This window comes from Syngnathus acus, chromosome 15, assembly GCF_901709675.1.
Source record: "Syngnathus acus chromosome 15, fSynAcu1.2, whole genome shotgun sequence".
Classification (NCBI taxonomy): Eukaryota; Metazoa; Chordata; class Actinopteri; order Syngnathiformes; family Syngnathidae; genus Syngnathus; species Syngnathus acus.
Genome location: NC_051100.1, coordinates 10970215 through 10982732, shown reverse-complemented (window position 1 = coordinate 10982732; position 12518 = coordinate 10970215). Strand labels below are relative to the sequence as shown.

The 12518-nt window shown below is 43.6% G+C and overlaps 2 protein-coding genes across 2 annotated transcripts in view; both read right to left on the bottom strand.

Annotated features, from left to right (window-relative positions):
• Nucleotides 1-429, bottom strand: part of chrm3a (cholinergic receptor, muscarinic 3a) — a 40319-nt gene extending 39890 nt beyond the window's left edge. The window contains exon 1 of the mRNA XM_037272653.1: nt 225-429. The gene's annotated coding sequence lies outside the window, so the exon portion shown is untranslated. The remainder of the gene's footprint in view (nt 1-224) is intronic.
• Nucleotides 430-10630: 10201 nt separating this feature from the next.
• The window catches only part of ryr2b (ryanodine receptor 2b (cardiac)), a 38484-nt gene continuing 36596 nt past the window's right edge, over nt 10631-12518 (bottom strand). The window contains exons 102-104 of the mRNA XM_037272602.1: nt 12168-12268; nt 11742-11793; nt 10631-11496 (exon numbers count right to left, since the gene is read on the bottom strand). Of these exons, the coding sequence (XP_037128497.1) occupies nt 11401-11496; nt 11742-11793; nt 12168-12268 (249 nt within the window). The 3' untranslated portion in view covers nt 10631-11400. The remainder of the gene's footprint in view (nt 11497-11741; nt 11794-12167; nt 12269-12518) is intronic.

Below are 12518 nucleotides of genomic sequence, written 5' to 3'. Positions count from 1 at the left end.
CAGCATGTCTATGTAGGGATATTTATAGTCATCCCCTTGTTCTTATTAATACAAATCATTTCGATAATAATAATATACCCTATTGGGTACAGGGTGACATCACCAGTTTGGCAAACTTTAAAAAAAAAAAAAAAAAGAATAATACAGCATTCAGCATCATTTGTCCAGCTATTTTTGCAACTTCATGGCACATAACGTAACTTTTCTCATTTCCATCCACTTACCTTTCAAACATTGGCAGCTGCGCACAAAACGGGACTGGGGGAGCCACAATCCAAAACAAGTCAAGCCAGGTTGGACAGGGAGCCGTGGTCCAAGTCCACTGACGCGGTCCGAAGAGGATGAGGAGAGGCTGGACACCTTCTGCCAGATCTCTGAGCCGCGCGTTCGCAGGGAGGCAGCGAACAGGAGCGCGCGCGCGGTGTGCGCAGACAGCACAAGCAGGAGGGACCACGTCCAAAAAGACGCACGCACGCACGGACGCAGAGGAGGCGCGCCAAGATTGGTCGGCCAGGCGCTGACGTGTCGGCAGGTGCCTCCTCCGCCCGATAAATAGTCCCCTGGGTTGTGCTTCATTGAAGACACTTTCAAGACGCGTTCCACCAAACGTCCCTTTGTGAGGAACCAAGGAGTGATGTCATTTTAGCACTGGACATAACATTAGCAACACATTTGACATTTCTACGTCTGTCTCTGGCTTTTTCCACAACAGTTGCAGTGGTAGAAATATATATATATATATATATATAGGCATGTTTTGATATTATTTACAATCTATTTAGGGTCTTTAAACACGCTTAAAATAATACATAAAATACTGAGGGTGCAAGAACAATGGATAAAGCACCAATCTCCTGCCTGTTTTCAGTATACATTTGTCCCCCCCACACTAATAAACTGATGTGACAATATGCATCCAAAACATCAATATAATCATGCTCAAATTTGTGCAGTACGAACCTTCAGTCATCACTTTCTGTAAGTGTAAAAACCAGGATTGCCTCATTTCACGACAAACGAGGCTGTGCTAAAATACATTTCATTCTTCTTCTTTTCAAATGTAAATATCTCATTGAGTAGTCTGCCGCCGCTTAGTGGTCAATACTGGAATTACACCTAATTTAAACACTCGTTTGAACAAAATATTTAACTGTACACAGATTAAATATATTGGTAAGCATCTTGGAGAGCAACTCAAAAAAACACACATTCAATAAAAGAATTACGGTTGACTTAATTTGTTTTGGCACTTGCCCGAGATGTAATTCAGGTGCCAAAGCCAATGTTTGAACATATTTTTTATAAACAAATATAGCAGTAGGGCTAATCCTGACAGGAATGTCTGTAAGCCAATTACAGCTGCTTCTTGTGCAGGGACCTGAGGAATGGAGCCTCGCAGTTTCAGCCTCGCCACGCGCTTCCTGTTCCACACACACACACGCACACACTGAATCTTTGAGAAAACACGCAGACTTGTCACAGGCATGCACAACTTGGACCTCATTCTCATACTGTAATGTAGATGTGCTTATTTATAAGGTTACATAAGACGATATCTGCTAGGTGAGAAAGAGGTCAAACAGATCCTGATCTGGTCAGTTGATGCGCTGTAAAAGTCACCTGGTCGCTCCGCCCCCCGACCTGTCAAACAAAAACATTATGGATATTTTTTTAACGGCAATACAGATTAAGTTCTTGTTTGTGTTTGTTTAAAAACATGGGAAGAGGAACACAGCAAAGAAAAAGTCCATAAAACAGGAGTGATTCTGCAGGACGGATGAGACTCAGGAAGCCCGAAGCACTGTGCGGACACAGTCCGGCTGACACTGAGAGCAACTCACCGTCTTTCTCACTCGCTGGGTCCGAGCTCCACGTTGACTGCAATTTCACACCGTCTGACTCCACCGAGAGCCGCATCATGAACACACCGATAAGCATGGAGGCCCGTCTACGCTCACCTTGACGGCATCCCTCTTCCTCCTCTTTGCCGATCTGCAGAGTGTCAACAGAATATCAGATAACTGGAATAAAAAGTGGAAACTTGAGAAGAAGTTTTTGCTCTGCACTAAAAAGCATAAAGGACGATTTATTCAGTAGGATTATCGTGCTGGTATACCGGTGTGCTAGTGGTTAGCACCTCCGCCTAGCAGCAGAGTTTGCTCGTTTGAAACTCATCTCAGTCACTCATACAGTATTAAAGTAGCTGACTTTTATTCCAAAAGCGGCAGCATCATATATGATGTCACGCTCATATGGACAACACAAGGACCCCAGTTGCCCATTTCAAAGCCTATTTTGTTTTTTCTTCTTCATTTGAAGTAGTAGCCTCAACAAAGGGCGCTCAGAGAATATAAATGGTGACCTACATTCAAAGCAGTTAGATTCCAGCCAACAAGAGCAAAAAGAGAAACGAGTCAGTGTTAATACATAATACGCAATTCTTGTTTTCCTTGATAAAATATAAACTGAGCGATCGCAATGGTGCATCACTGCTCCTCAGTTTCTGTCTCCAAGCATGAAGTCACGCGAGGCGATCTCGCTCAAACCAGGTTGATTTCTACACGTGAATATATTTCCCACCAGTGTGTTGAACAAATGATTTCCTCCTCTAGAGCTTTCTTTTACATACGGACAGGGGGAGGAAATCTATTGTCGGTAATATGTTGCTCCTGGAGAGATACATTGAAAAGCACTCGGCTCTAATCTCGATTAATTTGTTCCCGGGAAAAGAAGAAGACCGCCCCCGAGGTGTATTTTCTATACGTGATGTGAGTGCGTCAAGTGTGTGAATATCAAATGGTGTGTTCAATTACCCGGCCCGACCTTATCTTTAGTTCACCTTCAGCGTTTGTTCGCCACCTCGCTGGCCTCGTATTGGCATCTTTTCATCCGCCCACTTCACGTGAATAAAAGGTTTCATCCTCGCATTTAACGTGTCTGTACGGTTGTGCATTTTAGAAGAATGCTACAGCCCCATTGGAATACTGAACTAAATCAATGATTTTCTTAAGCTCCAGAAGAAAGATAAATCCTGGAATGGTGCTTGGAGAAGACATTGACCATGTTTATGATTTCAAAGACATCTGACAAGAACAGAATAAGAAAAGACACATTGGTACCTGGAAGGCATCACAAATTGGGGCTTCCTGGAGATTGAGGTGTAGGGAAAGCATTGGGAGGGCAATCAGCCGGTAATCACTCGGAGGCCAACACCCCGCCCCGCGATGACGCAAACATGGCGTTGTGATGTCCAGAGCAATCACAATCACAGAGACTTGAGGAGGCTATAGGAAGCGCGAACAAAGAGACTGATGTCCATCCATGCATCCCTTCAAGTGGGAAAGGAACAACGGCGAACATCTCGGAAATGACTCGAAACAGGAGATGTCGTCACAGCATTGCGTCAATGACACGTTGCTAAGTGCAGTGTGAAAAGGTCAACAGCATACTACGATGCAATTATAAGGTGTACACATGCCTTGGATGATCTTCACCACATTTTTTTAAAACCAGGAAGTGGCCAGTCCGCAATCTCTCCTGATAGTCACAACCTCAACTATTCACAATTTTGTCTGTAGAACCTGATTAAAAACTGATGAAAAGAAATAGTCCTCCAGCCTTTGCTATTTCAGTCAATCAAAATATCTCTCAACATCCTAATGCAATTTCCATCTCAGGCTGTCCCATCAAAGCATTTGAGAAACTCCACTAGATGAAAAATTCCTCTTCATTAAATGAGATAAAAATCCGAGCAGCTGCACAAGGCCACTAAGGAGCGGCCAAACCGCCAGGCCCGCCAAACCATCTGCGCCAGTCAGCATGTCGGAACAAAGGCCGGATTAGCCAGAGTTTTTCATGATGATGATGATGGGAGCATTAGCTAATTAATAAACATCATAATCAGACGTAGGGATTAAGACTCTTGATCAAAACAACCGGTTTGTAATAATTTGGTGCGCTCGCTTGGTCTGCACACAAAAACTCAAACTACAAGCAAAGAGAAAAACACACAGAGTCACACAGTCACGCCCTCTCACACACACACATAAACATCAAATACACAGAAGTGGGCCTTTGTGTGGACCCAAAAGGCCGTTTTGCTCCTCGAGGCAGAATAATTAGGGCTCGCCAAATCTGTCATGCAAGTGAGTTACTTGTGGATATGTATCACGCTGGTTTCAACTCATCAGTCAATAAGTCGCCAAAAATGTCATTCCACAGTCAAAGAAAGCTTGGCTCTGTGTGCTCTCGGGGCCGCGAGTGTGTGCACTTGATAAGCGACGAGAGCGCCGCAGTGAGAAAAACAAGAGGATGGATAGCATTGGAGAGCTCCGAGGCCTTCTTCTATGGGGCGCGTGACAGCACAAGCCAAAAAAACAGAAGGCGCTTCATCCTTTTTGCTTGTGGAGCAGATTCTTGGCTGAGCTCTGCCACAGACGGCCAGATGTTGACGAAATAAAGGAATGAATAAAAATTTAAGCACTCGAGCGATGTGAATGGGGGGGTGGAAAATCCGTCCATATTCTGTAGTGTGTCCTCACGAGGGTCGTGGGTGATCTGGAACCGGGCCCAGCTGATTTCTAGCTCCGCCGTTCTTAGGAAGACAGATGGATGAGCGATGGACGCAAAGATTTTGACAGCAGATACGGACTATGAAAACGAATACGAACAAAAAATATCACACAAGCCAAAATCTCCTGAAATATTTCCAAACGTCACAAAGAAAGTTCCAATATAGCACACAAGTCTAAAATAGACAGGAGATGAGCCCCCTTCTCACGCATGAGTGGCCATTTTTCTTTTATTACTGATGCGACGTCAAACACGATGATTTGAACGAGAACTATGGAGGTCACTTGACAGCGCTCGGCGAGTTGATAGAGTTTGACTCCCTCCCTAACCAAGACGCCGTCATAAATTCTTAATGCTTGGATAGCTTTTGAGTCTCACGAGCTGGCAGACACGCAGCCCCAAAAAGCTTTACATAGTGTACGACTTCCTCTCGCGACAAAAAAAAAAATCCATTACAACAATCCCACCTGGACACCCGTAAAAAAAAAAAAAGCTTGCAGGTTTGAGATTTGCCTCAAGAAGAACTTTGCAAGAAATATTTCAAAGGGTCGACACCAGATAACGACAACAAAGCGCAACAATAAAAACTTGTACTTTTCCACAAAAACACAATTATTTTTGTTTGTGTTGTAAATTGATGAGCTTCTCATCTTGTCTTTTTAATTGCATTTCTTTTAGATGCCACCCAATAAGAAAAAAGCTCGCCCAAAAAGTTTGTTTATCCCAATCTCATTACGTTTAATCACTTCCTTGAGAACAACATGTTTTCTTGCAATCACCGCGCTTGGAATTTTTTTTTGAATTTTCCAAATGAATCAACTGGCGTCTGGCGCAAACAAACATGCCACAAACGGGCCCGGGTGCAATGTTTGTGTTCCTTATTAGGAGGACAAAGAGGTATGATGCGCTGACTCCAATTTGGTGGGAACGCGAGCAGGCCAATTAGCGCAACGTCGGTTGCTCGGCATTCTCATCACCTCCTGTGCCAATCATCATCATGCAATCTCAGCAGACACATTAAGACCAATTTAGCGACATGCATAACCGAAGTCAAATCATGCGCGGGGCTTCACCGTTGACAGGTGGTTATCGCTGACATTTTTTTTTTTTTTAAAACTTCCAATGTTCCTCTTGAGCTAGCTAGTATGCACGCTGATAATCAGGTTGAATTTGTGCATTCAAAAACATTCAACAATGCAAATTTTAATCCATTTGAATGTTGCGCAAGTCCACGGGTCAGAAGGAGACTCCCAAGCTGGTCAAGATAATGAAGCTCTGCTTTGACTTGATTTAGCCGGCGTGCCAAAAGGGGAAAAATTAGCATGTTTTAGCGGAATTAATATGTGGGAAAAGCCAAGCATGGCAGCGAGGAGGTCAACAGATGAGCAGCATACAAATTTGCCGGTCGGCGCTCTGGAGTCGGGGCTAATCTTCTGTGGCGAGGGGATTAGAAGGCAGCAATGTCCCGGTATTTGAACCCAGCAGTCACACCCGCTCTATTGGACCCGGGAGGCCAATTTGCGTTGGGCCTCGGGAGAGGACAGATACGCTCCCGCTGACTGACTGACTGACTGACTTCAGCAACAGGTTTGCCGCAGGCTTAAAAAACAATGTGAATCGTTTCAAACCGTAGAAAATAATTCACAAGGACTCTTTTTGGCAGATTGATTTGGATGATCTAGTGGTCATTCTTACTCGACACATCCCGAAAGGATTTTACTTCCCCTGGACTGCTTCTACTGATTATCAGACATTTTTCTGGGGAGGGTTTTTCCATCATGGCTTGAAATGAAAATGCTCCCTTGATGGGTTATAAACAAGGCACCTGGAATGAAGACAGCAGCTTGGGGCTGACATTTTATGCAAAGAGTTGAATAAAATAAAGGTGAGGATGAGACTCATACAAAGCTGTGAATGGAGCATGAAGTAAAAAAGATGGACACATAGCAGCAGCCTCATCACACACACACACACACTCACAATCCTAATCAGGAATTGATTGCAAGACCAACAAGGAGGCAACAGACGCACACAAACACACACAAGGTTGTGATGAGGCTTTTGTTCTGGTGGCCGACCGAGTGTTCCCAAAAAAGTGAACACTTTTGATGACAAATTCATCTCTGAAATCGCTCAATCAGATGCAACGCAGCAAGCTCGTCATCAAAAGTGGCGACACTGCAAATCATCAGATGGATTGCCTAACACAAAGTGCATGAGATGAGAGAAAAACACGCACGTTTGCCTCATTCAGGAATTTTTTTTTGGCTGCTATAGATCAAAAGAGAGAAATGCTGAGACAAATGCGGGCCAGCCCAGGAAGTTAGGAAAGACAAATTAAGAATATTCATAAAGTGGATTTGAGGATTTCAGCGGCAAGCGCTTATCAGATGTGCTTCCGCTCATCTATTGTGAACTTTGACCCCCGCCCACCCTCAAGGAAATCTTTGAGATTAACATCAGTCATGAACCGAGTCTGACCTTCAAAAAGGGGTCGTGCATGCAGGAGACGGACATGCGCATCGATGCGGGCCAAATCGAGACAAGGATTATCATTTCTCGACAGAAGCTTCGTTTCAAAGCGGCCATTTCCCGGCATCCCTTTTTGTGCGCCGTGTACAGATTTTAATGAGACACTTTGAAAAGGAGCGCGAAAGGGTTGGAGAGGCAGAAATCGGAGCAAGAAAATGGTTTCAATCAACATCAAAATACTCTTCTTTCTCTCCTGCAGTTGTGTTCGACAGTCATACATTATTGATGGAAAAAAGTTGTTTTTCCAAGGCAAGACCGATTGTTAGTGTCTTTTAATCGATGTTTCATCAGAAAATTGCAGCATGGAGGCAAAACTATTCTCAGAATCAAATGTATGGGATAGTGGTTAGCCTGTCTGTCTTATTTTTTTTTTTCTCCAGTGAGTGTCAATTATTTTGCACTACAAAACAAACAGTGAGTCGTTCAACCTCCACCTCACACGTGATCTTTTAGAGCAGGCAATAATTCTGCATGGGTGAGGCAGGGGGGGAATGGGTCATTTCCTAAACTGTTACAGGCCCCACTGAGCCAATTTGCCATCCTCAATTATTGAAGGCAGCACCTGTCTGCTTTTGCATTTCATTGAGTCAGATGGTTGCTAATTGACGAACTTCCACTGCAGACTGGCGAGAAAACAAAACAACCCAAAAAAATCGCACGACTGTACGACGCGTCTCCAGCCACGCGGCATTTCCTCTTACTTAGCGAACATCCTCCAGCCAATTCTTGGCATGCCATTGTCCAATCTAAATGGTAATTTGGAAGGGCTCTTCTCTCATGGCTGCTGCTAATGCGCCTTTACCGGAAGACAGAGACTCCATATGAAAATTAAAACCGTAATGAGAACGCGTAGGTCAGTCAGGCAGTCGGGAGGGAGACGACACAAGCACAAATATGAAGCAGCTGCGCTAAAACAGAATTTCAGTCTCCACGCTCGAAATACAAATAAGACTCAGCTTGTGCCGAAAAATGGCTCACATTTCTTCTACTGGGAATGATTCGTCTTCTGATTTCCTTTATCAGTATGAACGGGGAGAAAGAAAAAAAAAACCCTTAATCTGAAAGGCGCAACTGGCCGCGAGGTCCCGTAGAGTCAAAGCAAGCAGATGTGCGATTTGATGGGCCGGGCAGACGCGATCTTACAAAAGTGAAATGAGCCTCGGGTATGAGCGTCATTGGGGGCGACACTTGCGCCGTCGCCATCTCTCCTCCAGCCATCTCGAATTGATTTACACCACGGATTACGTTTCCATGATAGATTTGGGGGGCGCAGAGGCGACGTCTCGGGAATGACAGCGACCATCATTCCGCAGGCTCCTCCGTGCTACTCATCTGTCATGTGCCGAACCCGAAGCCCTCTGTCTCAATTGCTTATTAAGCTTCCACATACATTATCAGAAAGGCTGAATAATGCAGGGCCGCTGGGTATGATTCATATTTTATTGATTTCACGTTGAGTGTAATGATCAATATGGCTGCATTTGTTTATCACCGCATACCGGTCACATCACTTCGTATTTGTGTGTGTGTGGTAAACACACACAAATATATCGTCAATAGCACAAATATGCGTTTAAAGAGGGAATTCGATAGGGGAAGCATACGTATTAGTCAAGGCGATTATTCAATCTAAGGTTGGGGATGTAAGGGGCGGGGTCAAGCACAATAAAGAATAATAGTTTTGATCACGCAACAATTGTCAAGTATAAAGACGTTTCTCTAAATTCAAGGTATTGCGCAACATCGTACTTATTAGACTGGGTGATGTTTATAGGCTTGAAGGTGTTTTCATACAAACCGTAATTATAAATTAATGACTTTCTTGGTGGTGACAGCAAAATCAAGTGGTCCCCTGTGGACACTGTAAATACAAAAAGATTGAAAATCAGGTCAATATCACCATAAAGTGCCTTTGGTGTCATCGGAGCAGAAAAAAATGACAATTGACGTGAAAACCTTTTGGAAAGCAAACAAGCGTGCAACCGAATAATGTCGATATATGAAGGCCTGTGCTCATTACATGCTAAGAATAGCTAAAAAAGTCCACACAGTCGACAAGCAAACCTCCCACAATTTGCAGTATTGCCTTGCAGATGATTCATAAAATAAAAGTTTCCAATATTATGGTAACACAGAGAAGCAGAAAAATAACAAGCCGCAAACAACAAACATGAAATGAAGACAAAGGAGTTGCAAACATATAAACAGTATGCAATTTTTAAATGCAGGTCATTGTTTTGATGCCTGGCCCAGCAGAGGTGGCGTGAAAGACTCTGTTTTTTTTTTTTGCATATCGGCTTTCCACATATTTTAAATTCCGAGACAACAAAATTCTGTTTCATACTAACAGAGGGAGGACAATCAAAGGAATACATTAGCAGCTTGCTATTATTTCTAACAAGAAATTGTGCTAAAAAAAAAAATAGGTCACATTTACAGTGAGGCGGAGTTCATGAATTTTAAATCAAGCATTTCAAACCTTAAAATGTACCAAACGTTTCCTTCATTTTAAGCTTTGAACCGGATTAAAGGACCGATAAAGGGTCGCAACATTTTTTAAAGCCTATTTTTTGCCAGCACGTCAAAACAAATGTCAGCGGCGTATGTTGTGGTGCGTTACAGCGGCGTTTCTAGCGGGCACTCGTGGAGGAGTGTGACTGAGACGGACAGCTTGTGTGGTTCAGAGGACTCGGAGTCAGCCCGCCCGCCAACACGTGTCACATACTGTTACGCTTGTACCGTCTTACTGATCATATTTTGAGGCCAGCCGGTGTAAATCCAGCAAGCTCGTGTGCAGCTTGATCCATTTGGCAAGAGCGTTGAGAAGACACAAGAAGCCTGGCAACAATAAACGTTTAATTGGACACTACTAGAGATGGGCATTCAATTTGCACAGTCTTGCCATAAAATTCAGGAACTGGAGCCGACTACTAATTGTTGTTGAGGAAAATTAGCATGTAAACATGGAAGAGGCAGAAACCACACAGCTGCCCAACTTGGCACTTGACTCAATTCAATTCTTTCAAAGTAGTGATGCGCCAACATGTTTGTCTGTCTTTATCACCAAATAAAATCCCACAAATTCGCCCATAACTGGAGCAATAAAGAGCAATTATTCAAAACGAGCGTGCTGATTGGAGCTATCAATCAGGTAATCAGCCTCCACACATCGACTTGAAGGCCATCCCCAGAGGTGTTTTAGCAAAACATTCCCCTGTAATTATCATTAACTTGGATTCACCGGCTTATTATGTCAATGTCACAAAGACAATTTTGTCAAATAAGGATCAAGAATTATAACACACGTGACAGTTCTTGAGAGCGGGACTGTGTCATGCAAATGAGCGACTGGACACCCTCTGGGCCAATGGAAAGTATGGATTTTGTTGCCATGACAACCCAAGGTAGGGCTAAGAGGTTGAAGTGGAAGGTAACAGTCCAGAGTGTGTGTGTGTGTAGGCCCCCCCTTACCTGTATCATGTAGCTCTGCTGACTTTTCAGCTTTGACATGGAGGGGTGTCAAACCCACAAAGGGTTGTGGGTGTTTTGGCATGTTGGGGGTAAGAGCAGCTCTGGATCTTCACCTAGCCTAGCCGCTCAAATCATGGAAGGAGAAAGTTAGTTAAAGGCTGGTTATTATGCAACGTCTCATTTTACACTTGGGTGGGCAAGCACGTGACATTTGTGAACAACCTATTAAAAAGTCGACTTTTCCAAAATATTAAAGCATCGACGATCCATTTTCATGGAAACATTGAGACCCGAGCACGGCGAGAGTTGTCAGCGGGCTACACTGTGGTTAATAATTAGACCACAACTATGCTGAAGATGAGGGAGGGGGAGCCAATGAGAAGGACAGGAAGGATGCTGGAGAGATCGTGGTGACAGCCAGGGAGTGCCCCGCAAGTCTGCCGGGGAACATGGAGAGAACAAATGCCACAAGAACGGCGTTTATCTGCAAGTCACACCGGGGGGAAGGGTTAGGAGGCTGCGATTACCATGACAAATGAATTCAGTCCCAAAATACCAGCGCACCTTGCGGTCCAGTTTAATTGAGAATGCAAGTCTTTGTTACCTGAAAACAGGTGAAAACTGACTTTGTGCTTGAGTTTTTGGATGGAATATAGATAACCCCTCCAAAATAAAAGATACACGATGGTGCTGATTTTTTGTCATACGATGACATTATGACGTGTGAAGGCAAATGACATCAAAGTCCAAAATCGATAGTGTGCACACCGAGCTCCAGTTAATCCAGACATCGATGACTTGAACTAGGAAGGCTCGGGTTTCCTTTCATCCCAGCTGATCTTCATATTGCTTACGGAAACAGTCTCCCACAGGAAAAAATTCCCAGCAACGTTCCTGGTACATTTTCCACACATAAGATTCCTGCGTCAACACAAGGGAGAATGTCGTTTTGATATTTACTCTTTGTTCACCTTAATTGTATGATGCAAAATACTTTGAGACTATTTGTATTTTCTGGCTTTATTATATTTAGCACAATAACAAATGACAGCAATCAAGCACTAAATTGGCCCATTTGACAATGGAGCTCTAATTGCTTTCAAAAACAACACCCGGTGTGCCCCAACATGGCTCAAGTGTTAAAATGAAAGAGAAACCAATTATACCTGTCCTGTGTGTTCCGTTTCATCTTTGTTAATGAGGTACATCAAAAAGAATCTGCAAAGGCACACGAGAACAAATTAGAACAGGAACCAGTGCGAGTCCTCTTATTGTGCTCGTTATTGACAACGGTTATTGAGATCCGGGGTATTGGTTAGAACACAAGTGTCGTTTTCAGGGATAGTAAAAGTCATGACATCAGAGATCAAGCCAGTTACATCCAAAGTGTTACAGCTATTGGTGTAGGGATCTGAAACTACATTTGAGAATAATTATAGTCCACGCCTTTCATTGGTGGAGTCTGGTCTGCCATATTGGCAACAGTTCATAGAAAAACAGAGCCAAGTCCAAGCAGGTCATCAGTGGTGATGGTGGCACACACAAGGACAATGTGTAGTTTTTTTTTTTGTGGTAAAGTACAATAAACTCACAGATAGTTGGCCAAGTTGTGCTCCTGCAGAGTATGAGTCTCAAAACCATGAGGAACTTTATCAAAGTACTCGTTTCCTATTCCACAAATAAAACACTTGGTCTGCAGGGAGGGAGGGAGGGAGGGAGGGAGGGAGAAATAAAAGGAAGAAAAACTTGAATTGTTATGGGATTTGGTCACGGTGTTTGGTCTGATGGCACCACACTGTAACAAAGTTATTCCTTCTTTTCAAAGCCAGCGTCACCTTCCTACCGAGAGGCAAAAAAAGCCTGAAAAGCTAACCAAAATGGGGAAAGCTGCCAGGTTCATGCACATAATTTGTATTCTCGGCTTATCTACACCAATCACACGC